Source organism: Vanessa cardui, chromosome 29 (assembly GCF_905220365.1).
Source record: "Vanessa cardui chromosome 29, ilVanCard2.1, whole genome shotgun sequence".
In the NCBI taxonomy this organism is placed as follows: Eukaryota; Metazoa; Arthropoda; class Insecta; order Lepidoptera; family Nymphalidae; genus Vanessa; species Vanessa cardui.
In genome coordinates this window covers 7,222,133-7,243,153 of record NC_061151.1, presented here as the reverse complement: position 1 = coordinate 7,243,153, position 21,021 = coordinate 7,222,133, and the positions used below count along the sequence as shown (strand labels likewise).

Here is a 21,021-nt window from a genome sequence, read left to right as displayed (position 1 = left end):
GTACTCAGTGTAAATGGATGGAGTGGATGTGTTTTTGTAAAATAACCTCGAGGTATACAAAACAAATCTATTTTGACAATGAGCTGATAGTCTTAACGATAGAAATAATATTTCTGACTAGAAATTTTATTCGTGTCGTCTGACTCTCCGGGACAACTAAGAGTAAGGGCAGCAAAAAAATGTAAATCATATTATAGGTTTGAACTTTTATTAAAATGGCTGTCACTTAAGGTAGAGGTGGATACAATGTATTGTTATATATATATATGATATAAACATATTTTGGTTTAAAATAATAAGTTGTGTCTCTCATTTTCGTTTGTTTTTCCACTAAATCGTCCGTTTCGAAGTCGACCAGTCAATACAATCAAAGGCTGTCAACGGGAACAATGAAACGAGATGATAATTGAAACAAGCCCATTTATTTGTTCATTACAACGTTTAGCAAAAATACATTCACAGCGACCGTCGCCGCCTCCGCTGCGGTCAAATCGAAACAACAGCCGAACGACGCCGACACACAGCGCGTTACGCCATTTTACAAATTTAATATTTGGTATTTGCGTTCATACCCCGAACAAGAATTTTTACAAACAAACCGACAGTTACGCATATAGAAATACAATAAATTATGTACATTTGAAAATCGAAAGTAATTTTTTATTAATTTTATTTTATTTAACACCAAAACAGATTTGGCCCAACACTCAGCCCTCGCTCGATATTGATATTATTAATAGATTAAAAAAAAAGTAATCATGAGATCCATCCGTAAATCTAAAGACAACCCACCAAGTAGGACAGCCATAAATATTTTACGCTAAAATAATATAATCTTATTTTTATAAACAACCACTAATGCGATTCCCGTGCCGGGAACTGTATTAAAAGAAAAAAAAAACAAAAACAAAAAGTTCATGTTTAATCTGTGGAACGAAAAGCGCGGCAATTACTTTTCTTGGGTTGATTGTGCGTTGGAGTATTTAAATCGTATTTATATTAGGATTTGTTTTATTTCTAGTTGCCTACCGAGTCTCTTGTGCGGTTGACGTATCGTGGAGCGACTTATGCGATTGGTGATTACGTAATCCAATTAGCGAAGAATAGCAACTGCTGAGTTTCTTGGCAGCTCTCAGCAGAATCTAGGCGTCATTCGAGTCGCCACCCGGCCCGGTCCGGACCTCTCCGCAGCCGCCGCACGACATCTCAACCGACGAAGACGGATCGAGTAATTTCGAGCTATTTACATATTTATAGATCAATCTCTTTGTACATACACTCATATTACGAATTATAATTTATATATTGTGACTTATACACGATGTAAACCGGACGACCGACTGTAGCGCCGAGCGTTTTGTTTACATTTTGTATAATTAAGTCAGACATTAATTATATATTGATAGCACATTAGGATTCTAAATATAACGATCACTATAAACGATAACACCCGCGCCACACATTCGCGAAATCGATCACTGTATTATTATTTAACATTTTATTCACTACAAACACAAACATTTTAAATACTACAATAATCAAAAGGAAATAATTTTACTGTATATTTGGAGATTTCGTTACGAATGTATTGGATTTGATGAATCAATTTCGGCGAATGTCTGGCGCGCGCGCTATCGTCCGTACAATAACACAATAATCCACGAATTACATTACTAAGGATAAAACATAAGCTAGTTAATAGTATTACATCGATTATAATTATAAAAGGCACAGTTTAAGGAAACATTAATCGAAGAACTTAATTATGAATATAGATTACATCTTAGCTTTTACAGAGTCGTGAACGAGCAAAGCGGCGTCCGCACCTACGCGAATATAAATCGCAGACTGGAACCAGTGTTAGTTACGAATCAAAACAAAAACTCAAACTTCCAACTTGCAAATTTAATAAATTTCAAAACACCCTGTTAGTATAAATCGTATCCAATAAATTAATCTAATGGACAGTTAACACAGACTCACAAGTACATTTCACATTTGCATCTTAACACTAGCTGGCATCGGAACGATGAATTAATTCAACACGTATTCAATTTCCGATTATATTTTTTTGTTAATTTTTACATCTATACAATTAATATAAATATACATTTATCGATGGCGATACGGACAGACGGTGCTCGTATAACGACCCGCGAGGCCTCACTGAGAGCTGCTACAACCGCCGACTCTACGTATAGTACGACACAACTCAGATGTAGCGTCGGCTAATTCAATGAAACCGATCACTGCCGATTCACACAACCATTAGAAACAGCTCCCTATCGCGCCACTCGACGCTATTCGTCGCTATAGACGTCATGTGATATTACAAGTTATTACGTTTCTGTAAAGATCATATTCACATAAGAAATAAATATTGATAATTTGGTATAGCGTACTTAATTCGGATGTGATCGGTGTTACGAATTTTGCCGATGTGACATCTAAGTTGCGTCGTACTACTCGAGTAAAAAACAAAATGGCGTCGCCTGTATTCGCCTCTCGCTCGCACACTGCCGGACAACGCGGAGCGAAGAGAGCGACAGAGAATCACTGGCGCGAAACGATTGCTGTTTATTTATTGCATATACAACTATATGGAATAAATAAAGCAAATTTGTTTTGCGATAGAGTGTTATACTTACAGGACGAGAGAACTAGGGGTAGTAAGTAGTACGACTATTTGAAATACAAAAACAATGAACAGCTTTGGAGGATTTATCATTTTCTACATAAAGACGGAGGTTATAGCAGCTCTATATGACGCCTCGCTACCTCGACCGACCCCGAGCCCCGACAGGTCCGCTCGCCGCCTACGAGGTCCAAACCGCCTCGTATTCCACAGCTACACTTACCTAAAGCTTAACATTAAAGTTTAATTTTTTTCATTCAAACAAATATCACATCGAGGGAATAATGGAAGAATTATTGTCGCGCCGTTTAAACAGCTTCGCGTTCTGCTAACATTTGGATTGAAAGCGTTTTAAGTAGTTTTTAGTTTTATTCCGCAGACGATTACATAACGAGACTATTTTATAACTTGCTCACAAAACGGGATCTGTTTAAACACCGCGAAACATTTAACATCTATACAGTAAATTCGTTTTAATAGCAAATATAATCACTTTATTCTCGTTCAACATTCGAAGGCACTTATAGTCATATTTAGTCTGTATGCGTGCGAGTGTAACGGTACACCCGGCGAGTAGTTTATCCACCAACGACTAACTATTCGTTATATACTAGCAATCACATGTTACTCTTCTCGAGAATTAACTGATTTCTACGGCCCATCGTATTTACAATTATTATATTATGTTGAACAGTGTTGCTATCTCTCTCTTGAGTAGCGTCAACAAAACACTTCATTGCGAAACTACTGAAAAATAATTCGACGAACGAACGAAGTTTACTAACATTTTAATTATTTTCAGTTCCGTATAAACAGCAACAAGAATACACCTGTTATGTATTTACGGTTACATCGACGATCATATCACCTTAAACCACTAAGGTGTGTAATGTCATTTAATCGAATTTTTAGTTTTAAACATTTTCGACTTTATGATCACTAGCAAGAGAGTCTAAAATCGGTTTCTAGTCTATTTTCTAAGAGTTATCAGCTGAAATAACATTAGTACGAACGGGGTGCAGCAGCGGGTGGCGGCGCAGGCGCGCGGCGGACGGCCGCTGGTTGGGGTCGGGGTCCACCATTTTCTGCGAAACCGAGCCGATCGTGGTCACTGGTCGCCTTCGAGACTGCCGCCACGTCCACATACAGACATAGAGCCTCTCGTCACCTTCAGCAGCTGGTTGAACTCCCGGGAGAGGTTCGGCAAGTCGGGCAGCTTCCCGTCTCTGATGTCGTGCCACTCCTGCCCGTTCTTGGGCAGGGCCCCCCCTCCGCCGGCCTCGTACAGGGTGAGACCTACAAGATAAAATAATACGACATGAACAATTTAACTATAATCTTTTGAATGATTAGTAACAATAATGGTGGTCTAACACGTGACTCACCGAACGCGAATATGTCCGCCTTGGTCAAGTGCGAGAAGTCCTCCTGCAGCACCTCCTTGGGCAGGTAGCGGCAGTCGCCCTCCTCCACCGACGGCGACGACACGCACGTCACGTGGCCCAGGTCGCCTGCAGCGCGACACGGGTGAGGCACGGACACAACACAGTCGACACGGGAAACGAACTTCCATTACATAATATTAGCTCGCAAAAGTGACTTTATTGTGACGTTCACTGTGTCTTTTAGTATGATATGAATAACAATAGGGTACTTTCGGTGGTGAAAAATAAATTATAAAAGATGATTTAGATGTATACTTAAAAATTCTGATTTTGAGCCATAAAATCACCTTATAACTTTATTATACTAAATTAAAGAGTCGTCATTTTTAGTCTACATGTCACGTGACCTAAATCGACTTTAACTTCAAGAATTTCCTATAACATTAAATTTCAAAAAATCAATGTGATTTTTTTTTGTACGTATTTATTTATTAAAATGCAAACCGGATTGCTAAAAGCAGAATGCCGGTCGTATTTATGAATACGGGCTGTTATTTACACAGGTGTGACGTCACCAAAATGACTCATAGCGTTTTTTGCGCGAATAAAAAGGTTTAAATTTGGCCAAAATATATGTTTTGTGGCTTTTCATGAGGATGTACAACTATTTGAAACACAGTAGAGTACCCTATTGTACAGTATCAGTATACAGCTCACCGATCTTGTACTTGTGGAGCGGCGGGTCGGGCTCGTCGTCGTCGTAGCCGTCGTCGGAGTCGGGCGCCGCGCCGCCCTCGCCGCGCACGATGAAGATGTTGGCCGGCTTCAGGTCCATGTGCACCAGCTGCTGCGAGTGGATGTACGCGAGCCCGTCGGCGACGTGCGCCAGCAGCAGCAGCAGCTCGGGCTCGGGCAGCGGGCCGGCGTCCATGAGCTGCTGCAGCGAGCCGCCGTCGCAGTACTCGCTCTGGATGATCATGTGGTCGTCCTCGGCCCAGGCGGAGTAGTAGCGCACGAGGTGCGGGTGGCGGCCCAGCGCGGCGTGCGCGTACACCTCGGTGAGCGCGGCGCGCTCGGCGGCCGAGCCGGCCACGGGCCGCAGCGAGCGCTTGAGCGCGTACACGCAGCCGTCCAGCTTGTTGACGCAGCGCGCCACGCGCCCGAACGCGCCGCGCCCCGCCACGCCGAGCTCCACGAACTCCACGTTGCAGCGCGAGATGTGGACTCCGCCGCCGCGGTGCTTCTGTAGGGGGACGAGCGAACCTAAAGCTGAAACCGCACTTTAGCGGCGCGGCGCGGCGCGGCCTCGCCTAACCGCACTAGACTGCAGCGGAGCGGCGCGTTGCGGCCTTCTCGCTAGTCAGTGCGTAGCTAGACGACATTGAAGATGGACGAAACTTTTGAAAAAGTGATCGCGGTGTCTTTACTATGTGAAGAGGCCGAAAAATTAGAGACAAGGAAATGTATGAAATCTACATGGATACATGACATCCCACGTTTTCGCTACAAAGAGGGAGAATACCACAAACTTTTTCCACGACTCCTGAAAGACACCGTTCGTTTTCATACTAATTTGAGAATGTCAAAAGAAAAATTCATATCGATATCAATTTCTCGTCGTCCATCGTGCGTCGTCTTGTTTGGCTGCTAGTTGAACTCGAACTGAGTATATAACATTCGGCCGCTCCGCGCCGCTAGCCATACCGCACTGGCGGCAGCGGCGCGGCGCGGAGCGGCAAAATATTCTTTGGTGCCCAAACAAGCCGCGCTGCGTCGCCTCACGCCGCGCCGCGCCGCTGTGGTGCGGTTTGAATCATATTATTATTAGGATATAATATTAATCGACGACGCTCCGCGCCGCGCCTCTCCGCTCCGCGCCGCTAAAGTGCGGTTTCAGCTTAAGAGGCAAAATGCCCGTCAATTTTATTCCCAAACTTAAATAAAAGAAAAAAAGTTTTTATTTTTTTGAAATGTTATTTGCATTTATACCCCCAAATGCTGCTGTCACAGAATATTGTCTCCTGCAAAAGCTGTACATGATAGAAATAATATCATGTTGGGCCATTTACTTCTGAGAAAGGCGAGTTGCCAAACGTGTACATTTTGAAGCATTTCCATTAGCTAATCGATATGAACATTTCCACAAACTCCCAATATCGATATTGCAGTCGCTACAAAATATAAATCCATTAGCAGGCGAGGGTGAGCTGAGAGGTGTACAGGACGGAGTCACCTCCCCTCAGATACGACTACTATTAAAAATGAGTACTCAGTGTAAATTGATGAGGTGGATTTGTTTTTGTAAAATAACCTCGAGGTATTCTAGAAAAACAAATCTATTTTGACAATGAGCTGATAGTCTTAACGACAGAATTAAAATATTTCTGACTAGAAATTTGATACGTGTCGTGTCTGACGCTGCGGAAGCTACAGCCCCTCGCCCTTGTCTCATAAGTGTGGGTGTTAGCTGGACGACTAAGAGTAAGGACAGCAAAAAAAATGTAAATCATAGGTATTAACTTTTATTGCAATAGGCTATTTTACAAAGCGAAAAATAAATTGTGAATTATTGTAATCAGTGTAAATTATGAGTCTAAAAATGGTTATTTACTAACGAAACTTGAAAATAATACTTAATTTATTCAAAAATCAATAAATAAAAATGCATTTTTTCAAACGTTTGTCACGCGACACAAAAAGCTCCTGATTGGCCGGGCTTATGATGAAGTCACTTTGTTGCAAACTTTGCTTTTCTAAAATATGTACCACAGATTAAAATACAGCAAAGTGACGTCACCGACCGCATTGCAGCGCCATATTGTCCAAGTAGCGTTTTCGCGCGTTATTTAAAATAACGCGCGAAAACGCTACTAGATATGTACTAGACATAAAAAAATCTACTTTTACTGGATTCCTTAACCTCTACTAAATAATATAAAATGGATTTTAAAAACCAGTCATATACCCTATTCTGCACCGGTGAAACGGACAATTTGATGGAAAAAAGCACACACACACACAGCAATATTCTTTTTCGTTACATCAAATTGTCCGTTTCAACGGCACGTTAGGTCCTGAAGACGACCAGTCAACACAATCGAAGGCTCTCGGGGAACAATGAAACGAGATGATAATTGAAACAAGCCCATTTATTTGTTCATTACAACGTTTAGCAAAAATACATTCACAGCGACCGTCGCCGCCTCCGCTGCGGTCAAATCGAAACAACAGCCGAACGACGCCGACACACAGCGCGTTACGCCATTTTACAAATTTAATATTTGGTATTTGCGTTCATACCCCGAACAAGAATTTTTACAAACAAACCGACAGTTACGCATATAGAAATACAATAAATTATATACATTTGAAAATCGAAAGTAATTTTTTATTAATTTTATTTTATTTAACACCAAAACAGATTTGACCCAACACTCAGCCCTCGCTCGATATTGATATTATTAATAGATTAAAAAAAAAGTAATCATGAGATCCATCCGTAAATCTAAAGACAACCCACCAAGTAGGACAGCCATAAATATTTTACGCTAAAATAATATAATCTTATTTTTATAAACAACCACTAATGCGATTCCCGTGCCGGGAACTGTATTAAAAAAAAAAAAAACAAAAACAAATAGTTCATGTTTAATCTGTGGAACGAAAAGCGCGGCAATTACTTTTCTTGGGTTGATTGTGCGTTGGAGTATTGAAATCGTATTTATATTAGGATTTGTTTTATTTCTAGTTGCCTACCGAGTCTCTTGTGCGGTTGACGTATCGTGGAGCGACTTATGCGATTGGTGATTACGTAATCCAATTAGCGAAGAATAGCAACTGCTGAGTTTCTTGGCAGCTCTCAGCAGAATCTAGGCGTCATTCGAGTCGTCACCCGGCCCGGTCCGGACCTCTCCGCAGCCGCCGCACGACATCTCAACCGACGAAGACGGATCGAGTAATTTCGAGCTATTTACATATTTATAGATCAATCTCTTTGTACATACACTCATATTACGAATTATAATTTATATATTGTGACTTATACACGATGTGAACCGAACGACCGACTGTAGCGCCGAGCGTTTTGTTTACATTTTGTATAATTAAGTCAGACATTAATTATATATTGATAGCACATTAGGATTCTAAATATAACGATCACTATAAACGATAACACCCGCGCCACACATTCGCGAAATCGATCACGGTATTATTATTTAACATTTTATTCACTTACACTTACAAACACAAATATTTTAATTACAACAATAATCAAAAGGAATTAATTTTACTGCATATTTGGAGATTTCGTTACGAATGTATTGGATTTGATAAATCAATTTCGGCGAATGTCTGGCGCGCGCGCTATCGTCCGTACAATAACACAATAATCCACGAATTACATTACTAAGGATAAAACATAAGCTAGTTAATAGTATTACATCGATTATAATTATAAAAGGCACAGTTTAAGGAAACATTAATCGAAGAACTTAATTATGAATATAGATTACATCTTAGCTTTTACAGAGTCGTGAACGAGCAAAGCGGCGTCCGCACCTACGCGAATATAAATCGCAGACTGGAACCAGTGTTAGTTACGAATCAAAACAAAAACTCAAACTTCCAACTTGCAAATTTAATAAATTTCAAAACACCCTGTTAGTATAAATCGTATCCAATAAATTAATCTAATGGACAGTTAACACAGACTCACAAGTACATTTCACATTTGCATCTTAACACTAGCTGGCATCGGAACGATGAATTAATTCAACACGTATTCAATTTCCGATTATATTTTTTTGTTAATTTTTACATCTATACAATTAATATAAATATACATTTATCGATGGCGATACGGACAGACGGTGCTCGTATAACGACCCGCGAGGCCTCACTGAGAGCTGCTACAACCGCCGACTCTACTTATAGTGCGACACAACTCAGATGTAGCGTCGGCAAATACAATAAAACCGATCACTGCCGATTCACAACCAACAGAAACAGCTCCCTATCGCGCCACTCGACGCTATTCGTCGCTATAGACTCTCGCGTCAGTTCGACCCGAGACAGCGAGTGCGTGTAAATTGACAACTATACTAGGTCATATGATATTACAAGTGATTACGTTTGTGCAAAGATCATATTCACATAAGAAATAAATATTGATAATTTGGGATAGCGTACTCAATTCGGATGTGATCGGTTTTACGAATTTTGCCGATGTGACATCTAAGTTGCGTCGTACTACTCGAGTAAAAAAACAAAATGGCGTCGCCTGTATTCGCCTCTCGCTCGCACACCGCCGGACAACGCGGAGCGAAGAGAGCGACAGAGAATCACTGGCGCGAAACGATTGCTGTTTATTTATTGCATATACAATTATATGGAATAAATAAAGCAAATTTGTGTTGCGATACAGTGCTATACTTCCAGGACGAGAGAACTAGGGGTAGCAAGTAGAACGACTATTTGAAATACAAAAACAATGAACAGCTTTGGAGGATTTATCATTTTCTACATAAAGACGGAGGTTATAGCAGCTCTACATGACGCCTCGCCACCTCGACCGACCCCGAGCCCCGACAGGTCCGCTCGCCGCCTACGAGGTCCAAACCGCCTCGTATTCCACAGCTACACTTACCTAAAGCTTAACATTAAAGTTTAATTTTTTTCATTCAAACAAATATCACATCGAGGGAATAATGGAAGAATTATTGTCGCGCCGTTTAAACAGCTTCGCGTTCTGCTAACATTTGGATTGAAAGCATTTTAACTTTATTCCGCAGACGATTACATAACGAGATTATTTTATAACTTGCTCACAAAACGGGATCTGTTTAAACACCGCGAAACATTTAACATCTATACAGTAAATTCGTTTTAATAGCAAATATAATCACTTTATTCTCGTTCAATATCCGAAGGCACTTATAGTCATATTTAGTCTGTACGCGTGCGAGTGTAACGGTACACCCGGCGAGTAGTTTATCCACCAACGACTAACTATTCGTTATATACTAGCAATCACATGTTACTTTTCTCGAGAATTTCAATGATTTCTACGGCCCATCGTATTTACAATTATTATATTATGTTGAACAGTGTTGCTATCTCTCTCTTGAGTAGCGTCAACAAAACACTTCATTGCGAAACTACTGAAAAATAATTCGAAGAACGAACGAAGTTTACTAACATTTTAATTATTTTCAGTTCCGTATAAACAGCAACAAGAATACACCTGTTATGTATTTACGATTACATTGACGATCATATCACCTTAAACCACTAAGGTGTGTAATGTCATTTAATCAATCGAGTATTTAGTTTTAAACATTTTCGACTTTATGATCACTAGCAAGAGAGTCTAAAATCGGTTTCTAGTCTATTTTCTAAGAGTTATCAGCTGAAATAACATTAGTACTGTGCAAAGCAAAGACACTGGTATTGTTTTCACATAACAATTAGCATTTCAACATTACAATGAGACGGCAAAGTCATTATTGATATATTAAATTGACGAACACTAAAATTGTATTTATTACATTCTATTATTAATCGTTTCATATGTTCTTATAACGGTACCAAAATATTTATAATAGTCAACTTTCGATACATCTTGTAATATTGTCAGATGTATATAAAAGTGTTTCACGAGTGTCAGAGGTCATCAGAGCGCGCGTGTTCACACAAGTCATTAGTTATTAACGAATCCATTGATTGGTCTCCAATGTCAAATCACTGAGTTTATTATCAACACAATTGACAATTTCGTGTGTACGTTGAAACCGGATTATTTAAAATCGAATTACAAGCCTCGCTAAAAGGGCACATGGGCTATTTGATGGTGGTTTGGACGGTGGAGTGGTCACCACAATTCAACCATTCCTTGAATCAAACTAATTGAATGAAAATTGAAATTGTAAATGTTAAATATTGAAAATTTATTGCAGGCATAGATTAGCGAGACTACTGGACTCCAGTCGTGGACCAGGAAGAACTTCGGACGTTGACCTATCGCTGTCTCTGTCACTCGCGCATTGCCATTTCACTCACACGTGTGCAATGAACGCCGTTCAAAATTTCAGTCCTTTCAGTACATTTTTCATTTAAGCTTCTATCAAACTACACATATGTACGGAGGTTTACTGCATTAGTGTTATGTATAGAATCGACATGTATACATAGACACTAATTACATACATATGGTTTTTCTCTACTAATCTGTAATATTTTCTAATAATATTTAAACATCCATCTGGTCGTAATAACGTTAACTATGCTTAATACAGACTATTAAAAATGGCAGCCGAGTTAGAGTCTGCGTGTGGACACTTGGAGCCGTTTCTTACTAAGTATTCTCTCGCGTTCGTTTCATGTTGTACTCAGACGTTGCTTTAGATCACAAATCTTACATTGTTTAGTTAGTTCGTTACTACTACATAATATTGATATTGATATGATACTTTTCCCTTATACTAATATCCTCTGTCGACCGGCACTCGGCTGGCGCCCCTGCGGCGCCCTAGAGCCTCCGCCGGCGGTCCGGGCGGCGCTCCGCGACGTCGCCGACGCCGCAGTCGGCGCGCGGCTTCTGCAGGCGCTTGGCCGAGCGCGTGCGGACCTTGGCCGACTCGGGCGCCACCAGGCTCGGCGTCAGCGACTTGATGCACCTGCGGGCGTCGGCGTGCGCGTTAGAGTGCGTGTGGGGGGCGTGCGTGTGCGTGCGTGTGTGCGTGTGTGTGCGCGTGCGTACCGCGCGGCCTCCTGCAGCTTGCGCGCGAGCAGCTCGTTCTTGAGCTTGGCGGCGGCCAGCTCGCGGCGCAGCTGCGCCTTGCTCTTGTTGCCGGCGGGGTGCAGCAGCGGGTGGCGGCGCAGGCGCGCGGCGGACGGCCGCTGGTTGGGGTCGGGGTCCACCATTTTCTGCGAAACCGAGCCGATCGTGGTCACTGGTCGCCTTCGAGACTGCCGCCACGTCCACATACAGACATAGAGCCTCTCGTCACCTTCAGCAGCTGGTTGAACTCCCGGGAGAGGTTCGGCAAGTCGGGCAGCTTCCCGTCTCTGATGTCGTGCCACTCCTGCCCGTTCTTGGGCAGGGCTCCCCCTCCGCCGGCCTCGTACAGGGTGAGACCTACAAGATGAAATATTACAACATGAACAATTTAACTATAATTTTTTGAATAATTAGTAACGATGATGGAACACGCGACTCACCGAACGCGAATATGTCCGCCTTGGTCAAGTGCGAGAAGTCCTCCTGCAGCACCTCCTTGGGCAGGTAGCGGCAGTCGCCCTCCTCCACCGACGGCGACGACACGCACGTCACGTGGCCCAGGTCGCCTGCAGCGCGACACGGGTGAGGCACGGACACAACACAGTCGACACGGGAAACGAACTTCCATTACATAATATTAGCTCGCAAAAGTGACTTTATTGTGACGTTCACTGTGTCTTTTAGTATGATATGAATAACAATAGGGTACTTTCGGTGGTGAAAAATAAATTATAAAAGATGATATAGATATATACTGAAAAATTCTAATTTCGAGCCATAAAAGCGCATTACAACTTTATTATACTAAATTAAAGAGTCGTCATTTTTAGTCTACATGTCACGTGACGCAAAACGCGAGCCGCCGTGCTGTGACGTAAGAGCGACAAATACGGTCAGTTCAGTGTTAAGTTATTACGTACTTATTTATTAAAATGCAAACCAAATTTCTAAAAGCAGAATGCCGGTCGTATTTATGAATACGGACTGTTATTTACACAGATGTGACGTCACCAAAATGACTCATAGCGTTTTTTGCGCGAATAAAAAGGTTTAAATTTGGCCAAAATATATGTTTTGTGGCTTTTCATGAGGATGTACAACTATTTGAAACACAGTAGAGTACCCTATTGTACAGTATCAGTATACAGCTCACCGATCTTGTACTTGTGGAGCGGCGGGTCGGGCTCGTCGTCGTCGTAGCCGTCGTCGGAGTCGGGCGCCGCGCCGCCCTCGCCGCGCACGATGAAGATGTTGGCCGGCTTCAGGTCCATGTGCACCAGCTGCTGCGAGTGGATGTACGCGAGCCCGTCGGCGACGTGCGCCAGCAGCAGCAGCAGCTCGGGCTCGGGCAGCGGGCCGGCGTCCATGAGCTGCTGCAGCGAGCCGCCGTCGCAGTACTCGCTCTGGATGATCATGTGGTCGTCCTCGGCCCAGGCGGAGTAGTAGCGCACGAGGTGCGGGTGGCGGCCCAGCGCGGCGTGCGCGTACACCTCGGTGAGCGCGGCGCGCTCGGCGGCCGAGCCGGCCACGGGCCGCAGCGAGCGCTTGAGCGCGTACACGCAGCCGTCCAGCTTGTTGACGCAGCGCGCCACGCGCCCGAACGCGCCGCGCCCCGCCACGCCGAGCTCCACGAACTCCACGTTGTAGCGCGAGATGTTCGACTCCTGCCGACCAACCAAACACACACAAACTCACATTACTGTAGTCACATGGAAACTTATCGATAATCATGTTGAACCCGACCTGAGAGGAACCGACGAAGGAAACTCAGCGGGTCTTTTCTTGTCAAATTCATTAAATACATATTGAATATGAACGAGTCGAGATGGCCCAGTGGTTAGAACGCATGCATCTTAACCGATGATTGCAGGTTCAAACCCAGGCAAGCACCGCTGATTCATGTGCTTAATTTGTCTTTATAATTCATCTCGTGCTCAGCGGTGAAGGAAAACATCGTAAGGAAACCTGCATGTGACAAATTTCATAGAAAATCTACCACATGTGTATTAAACCAACCCGCATTGGAACAACATACTCCACATATGTTCCAAACCTTCTCCTCAAAGGGAGAGGAGGCTTTTAACCCAGCAGTGGGAATTTACAGGCTGTCGTTGTTGTTGTTGAATATGAACAGAAATTGTTACACATAAACATTCTATGCATCATTATTTTACATAGCATTGATTTCTGTTGTAAATCTTAACAAATTCTATTAGTACTTCTACAGGTACTTTACTGACCGAGCGGTCCATAACATTTAATCAAACTCTCAACTCACTCGGAGCCGCTTGGCAGGTTGCTCGGGCGTCGCGTCTCCCCACGTGGGCGTCTTCGACAGGGCCCTCTTCTTCTTATTCAGTGCTTGGCCTGAAACAAATTATTATTATTATCAAATAGTATATATAATTGCCTACATTTTGGAAATAATAAATTAACAGACAGCTCTATGAGTCTATAGCATTTTAACAGTAATAACAATAATACTGAGACGAGGCTAGGATGGTAGCAGGGTGTTACCGTCAGGTGTGAAAGGGTTGATGTTTGCAAGTGGTCGCCTCGCCGGCCTCGTGTCGTCGAGCTCGTCCGGCGGCAGGCTACCGAGCGCGCTGTCCTCGTCCGACGGTGGGTGCAGGTGGTGACTCGAGCCAGACGGCATGCCTGATGAATAGAAAACATTGATCAAAGTTTCTACGTACAATCATTAGTATATTAATACAACGACAGTCTGTAAATTCCCACTGCTGGGCTAAAGGCCTCCTCTCCCTTTGAGGAGAAGGTTTGGAACATTCCACCACGCTGATCCAATGAGAATTGGTAGAATACACATGTGGCAGAATTTCTATGAAATTTGACACATGCAGGTTTCCTAACGATGTTTTTCTTCACGGCTGAGCACGAGATGAATTATAGAGACAAATTAAGCACATGAATCAGCGGTGCTTGCCTGGGTTTGAACCCGCAATCATCGGTTAAGAAGCACGCGTTCTAACCACTGGGCCATCTCGACTCAGTATATTAACTATATGCACATAATATTAAGTATATTAATATTGGGTGCATATTTGTGATTGAGCCAAACAAGACCAAACAAGCATCACTGACATTTTAGGGGAAGCTTAATTTGTGTTTGAATATTATCACAAGCTCGATGGATTAAAACATCATACATAATGAGCTGATTAAAAACCTGCCACCTGTAGACGTATACTCCACACATTAGCCCAACAGTGGGACGATTAAAGGCTGGGAACATTTAACAGTGAATAAATAATAATTTAGCAGGCAATTACCCAATTACTTATGACAACTTTTGGTTTATTGTGTGTTGTACTACTTGTTGGTCAAATAAATATATAAACAATACTTACCAGTAGGTGCGTTGACTTTTGGCGGGAAGAGTCTTGATCTGGGGGGGTGATGGGAGGGCGTCGAACATTTCTCTAGAAGCGTCTTCGGCGTGTGAGGACTATCGAATAATCTAGAAACATAAAACAAAACATGTTACTTATGCAATAGTATCGATTTCGATTTACAAATACCTATATTCCTATGATACTCTGTTTATATTATTGTTACACATCAAGAAATGTCTTTCATCACTTAGATTAATTATTATTACAACTTTGAATTGGTCTTTTCCATAGTAACTATTACTCTTAATACTTTAACCAAAGAATATCCTCTATCAAGATATTATATACTATTCTACAGAAAATCAAAAATAAATATTGTATTTAATGGCGTCAGAGATGCGCACGGCAGAACGGATATGTTAAACTGTAAAAAACGAATACTAGACTGCACACAATGTAAGTTTCGTTTTACAAATAATAAAACTAATGATATTATTTAACATTTTCAAAGGATCTAGAGAGTAGCAAGAACGTAGCCTTTGTTCAACTTCCCCTAACCTCCCCTCACGCACACTTGCATAAACTCTATAAAAACACTTGTAACCAAAGATTACACACACAAGTTCACGTCATCTCGAACACCTGAAGTTACAAGTGCGTTAAAACTGATCCCTATTACAATGCGCTAAGGCACGTTTTATTAAAGAGTCAAATTTCGTAAACTTAAATGCCATTCATTTTTAGAACACCTGACAAATATTGCAATAAAGAGGTAATTCGTTTTAAAATCAACTCTAAAGTTTAACAAATAAAGTTGAAATTTACATATTCAGCTATTTCGAGAATATTACGCAATAGAAATCGTTTCCAAATTTGAATATCACTCTTAATGGTAATAACATTTAAATATTATGCCTATAGAGTTGCGCGATTGAAATTGGTATTTTAAAAGTAAGATAAATAGAGTTTAAAGTCGAACAACGATCATTACAATTAAAAACGGATAAATTTCATATTTTTTTCGAAATTCCGATCTATTTTTAAAAACAGAATTCGTTTATTCGTTTCATCTTTTGTTAAAACAACATTCGAAGCACGCAATAAACGACGTTATTCCTTTGCAATAGAGGCGTAAAGAAATTGCCACGATTTTTTTTTTTATTTAAAGGTGTTTTCAAGTTCAACACTGGCGGATTTTTTTTTTCTGCGTAGGTGTTTTTTGCGGCAGATGTCAGCTGTTGAATCATATGCTCGTGTTATTGTGCGTATAACTGTTGTTTAACTGATTTCAACCGAAATTTTTGGGCAGATTCTTTGACTACGGAATTTTTAAATTTTAAATATTATTTACCGAATTTAAATAAATATATCGTATAATTTTAATAAGATTTTTTTAAAGATACATATAATTGATTTAATGGCTGTTGGTGAAGTACCTTTGTCATGAATATTGAATTAATCAAGATAAAAAAACAATTGCTGTCAGAATTCCCACCAAAATGTACTCATCAAATCATCCTATTACTGAAACATTTTCGTCGAATTAATAATGATCATAGGACCAATTGAATCATGTTGATAATTCAACTGATTGATTTCAATTGGCTTATCTGTTGAGCTTTCATATACAATTCTGTTCATATACTATATAATATGATATAGTCTAGCTATATATTACACAATTTTCATGATGAATCTTATGATATAAATATAAAAAATATTGCACATGCCAATATTTAACCCTATGTCAACTTATTAAGTTACACTGGACTTGATACAATATTTTCGTTGATAAATACAGTAGTTACATTTGCTTGATTTCTGCACTGAAATTATGAAATTGAAATGACCCTATATTCATTGAGATCTAATATAATATATTGTTTAATATGATGTATTGTTTCTGGAACTTCAGAAGTAAAATTAATTATGGTAAAATCAAGAATCAAGAACTATCTGTACAGCATTATATTTGTTACTAAACTACACAAAGTATGTATATGATAATGTAATGTATCTAAGCTTTGTTTATTTAGCACCTTCAAATGGAACCCGGTATTGATTATAATATCAGACTATTACACTATTTCACATTTGTTATAAACTACTTTCAAAGTAATTATAAGTTTAAGTTAAACACAAGTTTTGAATACCAATAAATATCAGCATTAAATTTAGCTTCTTTTTAATGTATATAACATTAAACGCAATCATGTGTGAAAATAAGTAAATATTAACTGTAAGCCATTTATCATCCATTTTGTTATGTACAGTATAAAAGTTGTATGAATATGATATTAATGTATTTATAATTGAAATGGTTACTGTTTCAAAATAAGCTCAAAACTCGAGATCAGTTTTTTAATCTTCTACATTTAACTAAACAATACTTTTTTTAACATCACCGTAAATTTCTGTACGTTAGTTATGGCTTTTAAAACTTTACACCTTAAACTGTATTGTAACAAATATGTATTATACCTGAATAACAAAATATATCTGTTTTTGAATTCAGTATCTGTAATAAATACTTCAGAAGTAAGAGATTAAAGAAATGTAGACCAAACTTTAATTAATCAACTCAATTTATTATTTGTATTACAGATAAAACAGAAAATACAAACATCTGCTGAACATATGTTTATATGTTATATTTCCACTGAATAGATATCTAAAAATTATAAGTTTTGTTTAATGATTTATATTTATTTCATTTTAATTAATATTCCTTATCTTAGATGGTCTAAACAAATTTTAAATCATCTTTATACATCTTAAAACTAATTTAGGAATACTATATTGCTTTCTCTTTCTTATGAAAGGTTTTAAAAAGAGCACTCTTTTAGTGATATTAAATTAGCTTACAAGATTTTATACAAATACTATAAGTAAACGAAGGCATCATATTTATAATTATAAAATGAAATTGCTTTTATGGTTTTTTAAAACTTGCTAAAATGATTCTTCACAAAGATTTTGAAGATATTTTTTATGAAACATATCTTTGTGCTTTTGTCAATAGAATAACACAACACTGAATTAAACATGTCTAAAAGCAAACACAACTTTCTTTTCGACCCAAATAGTTCAAAAACTTGTCAAACCAGTTAACAATGGAATTGTTCATGTCAACGCATGTTTAGACAGGAAATCAGATGGCAATTTTTGAATCTAGATTTTGTAACTATGTTCACTATTTTTTGGATCAGATTTAACTAGCTAGATGTAAAATTGAACTTTTTATTGAAACAGCAAATTAAAAGTTTAAGTTACTTGTATATTATTTGTTTTCATTCATTCATATTAATAGTTATGATAGATAAACATGCTTCTTCTTTACTGTTGACCTTCTAGAAAGATCCAAATCAGGTTTTGATCTGGGAATTTCGTAAAATTTACGAAATATTTGTCACAAGTTATTATTAGTATATTATTTTAATATGGTATTTTATTGAAATGTTTGGTATGAAAAATTAATAAAAATAAGTTTTGTTGTAATTAGATATCAACTTGTTTAAATTTCTCGAAAAACATAATTTACCATAAATTGTTGTTTTAAGAGGTCATTACATAAATAGTCTAGAAATAGTTTGTTATATAAACAAAAACGAAGAGAATATTAAACAGATAACAATAAGGACGTTTATTTAAGTCAGCTTTCTTTTCCTTTACACAATGCCATCGCTATGGAACGTGGGGTTTTCGCCCTGATTAGCTAATGAGAGAAATGTACTTACTTCAGAGCCTTGACCCTTTTGTATGGAGGACTGAGGGATGCAGGAGCTGATGTAGGGTCCCTCATACCCTCATCATCGTCCATTCCACTAAAATCCAACTTTCGAGGCACAATTGAAGCCGGTATTGGGCTCAAATTATCAGAAAATATATTAAAAGAGTCTGACATATCACAAGATGTTTCCACTGACAATTCAGATGAATTATGTTTATTGTTGAAGCCGTTCTTCATCCTGTACCACTCACTCATCTTATATACACATTTAACACACTTTTTAATAGTTTAATCACAAATTAATCGAATTATTACGATTAGCAAACAACATGTACTTTCTCAAAATCCAACGATATGGCGGATGACGCATAGCACCTGTTCAATAGGCCGACCAATCACAGCGTAAGATTTGACCGGTGAGATGAATTCTCGCTTCGTATTGGCTCGGGTTATTTTTTTTAAATAACGAAGTAGCTTTGGTGCTTTTAATTGAAGGCGAATGGATGCGTTCGCATTTAACGAAAGTTTTGTAAATTAAATACTGAATATTTCTTTCAAAAGTTGTATATTATGTTTATCATTTAAATAATATTGTTTAAAATACATATAAATTGTACCTTTTAAACATTTACCTTTTAAACATAATGTACTTTTTACTTATTTATTTAAATACACAAATATTTAATAACAGTTATTATAAAAAAAATTAAAAAAGAATAATGGGAATAATCAATTTTTATGTAATTATAATGTTTGCAAAATTCAAGAATATAGTTATTGATACGCCATCTAGTATATATTTCAGTAAACAATAAAGTTTCAACATCCTAATAAGAGATGGCGTCTTTAACAGTTGCTGCTATTTGTCACTAGATGGAAAATAACGTTAACAGTTATTAGTGTTTCAAGACTTCTTGAATTACTGAATAACACTTTCGGGAATCTATTAAATTCAACTTAAAGCATTTTATTCTTTTCTTTTTAAATTTTATTAATTACAAATTTCAAAATGTGAGAGTTATGAGATATTTATATTTAAATGATTTAAACATTTACACAATATCGATATAATAGTTTGAAAAAAAAAAGAGTAACAAAGGAGTAACAAAAACCTTTAATGATTTACGTTCTAAACTTAATAATAAAATAATATTACTAATGATTAATTATTCTCATAAAATTATTAAATTTGTAAGTACAAATACCGAGATAAAGTTGAAATTTATTTTAAATAGAGACATTTTAATTTTGTTTTAAATTATCATGTATACTCTATTCTAACCATAACAGGAAAAAAGCCAAATGAATGACATGTGACAGCAAATCGACGCGATGTCATTGGTCGAGAGCTTGATTAGTCTATGATATTCACTATGGATTAACGAAAAATGCCGCTTTGATCGTCGATAAAACTGTTATCGGAATTTTGAAAGTAATACTGAAGTGTAAATAAATGGTTAAGTGGAATAGTGTTGTATTCAAGTCGCCCTCGGCTTTGCTAGCGTTTTTCGGTGTTGGTTGTCATGTCATCACATCACATCATCAGCCCGTTTTTGTCCACTGCTGGACATAGGCCTCTCCAAGCGCACGCCTCTGTGGTCTTTCTCCGGCTACTCGCATCCAGCTCCTGCCTGCCGCCTTGCGTATATCGTCACTCCACCGTGCCTGAGGACGTCCTACACTACGTTTGCCGAGACGTGGTCTCCACTCTAGAACACGTTTTTCCCAACGGTTGTCGGTTCTACGACAATGATCAGCCCACTGCCACTTCAGCTTACTAATACGGTGGGCTATGTCGATGACTTTGGTTCTTTGACGGATCACCTTATTTCTGATGCGATCGCTCAGAGAAACGCCGAGCATAGGCCTTTCCATAGCACGCTGAGCGACTTTAAACATTGTTGTTATGTATCAGCCAAAAAAGTAGTAGTAGTCCTTTCTTTGCCATTTTTAATCAAATTCGGTTCAACGGTTTGGTCGTGAAAGAGTGCCAGACAGATAGAGATACTTTCAAATTTATAATATTACTATAGATAACGAAAATAAAACTAAGTTATTACCAAATCCCATGAAATATGAAAATAGGTTTTTTTTATATCTTTTTCCAACTTCCATTGGAATAAGCTATATATGTACAT

General features: G+C 38.9%; 2 protein-coding genes across 2 annotated transcripts; both read right to left on the bottom strand.

Moving 5' to 3' along the window:
• Positions 1-3,612: 3,612 nt before the first annotated feature.
• On the bottom strand, positions 3,613-5,302 carry LOC124541882 (wee1-like protein kinase; the record flags this gene model as incomplete). The annotated part of the gene is made up of 4 exons (XM_047119790.1): positions 3,613-3,720; positions 3,804-3,931; positions 4,021-4,146; positions 4,738-5,302. Coding segments are annotated over 4 exons (927 nt in total), but the record flags the coding sequence as incomplete, so codon positions are not given.
• A 1,849-nt stretch (positions 5,303-7,151) lies between these two features.
• LOC124541947 (wee1-like protein kinase) lies at positions 7,152-19,292 on the bottom strand. Its single transcript, XM_047119886.1, has 9 exons — positions 18,891-19,292; positions 15,169-15,278; positions 14,318-14,458; positions 14,079-14,167; positions 12,954-13,464; positions 12,241-12,366; positions 12,030-12,157; positions 11,780-11,946; positions 7,152-11,696 (listed from the first exon to the last, which is right to left on the bottom strand). The coding sequence occupies exons 1-9, from the start codon at positions 19,136-19,138 to the stop codon at positions 11,549-11,551; spliced, it is 1,668 nt and encodes a 555-aa protein (XP_046975842.1). The 5' UTR covers positions 19,139-19,292; the 3' UTR covers positions 7,152-11,548.
• Between the last annotated feature and the right edge of the window lie 1,729 nt (positions 19,293-21,021).

Coding starts and splice junctions, on each gene's coding strand:
- LOC124541947 (XM_047119886.1), bottom strand. CDS start 19,138: ATGAGTGAGTGGTACAGGATGAAGAACGGCTTCAACAATAAACATAAT. Junction 12,367..12,953: donor GCTCCACAAGTACAAGATCG/GTGAGCTGTATA, acceptor GTCGCGCTGCAG/GCGACCTGGGCCACGTGACG. Junction 11,697..11,779: donor AAGCTGCAGGAGGCCGCGCG/GTACGCACGCGC, acceptor CGACGCCCGCAG/GTGCATCAAGTCGCTGACGC.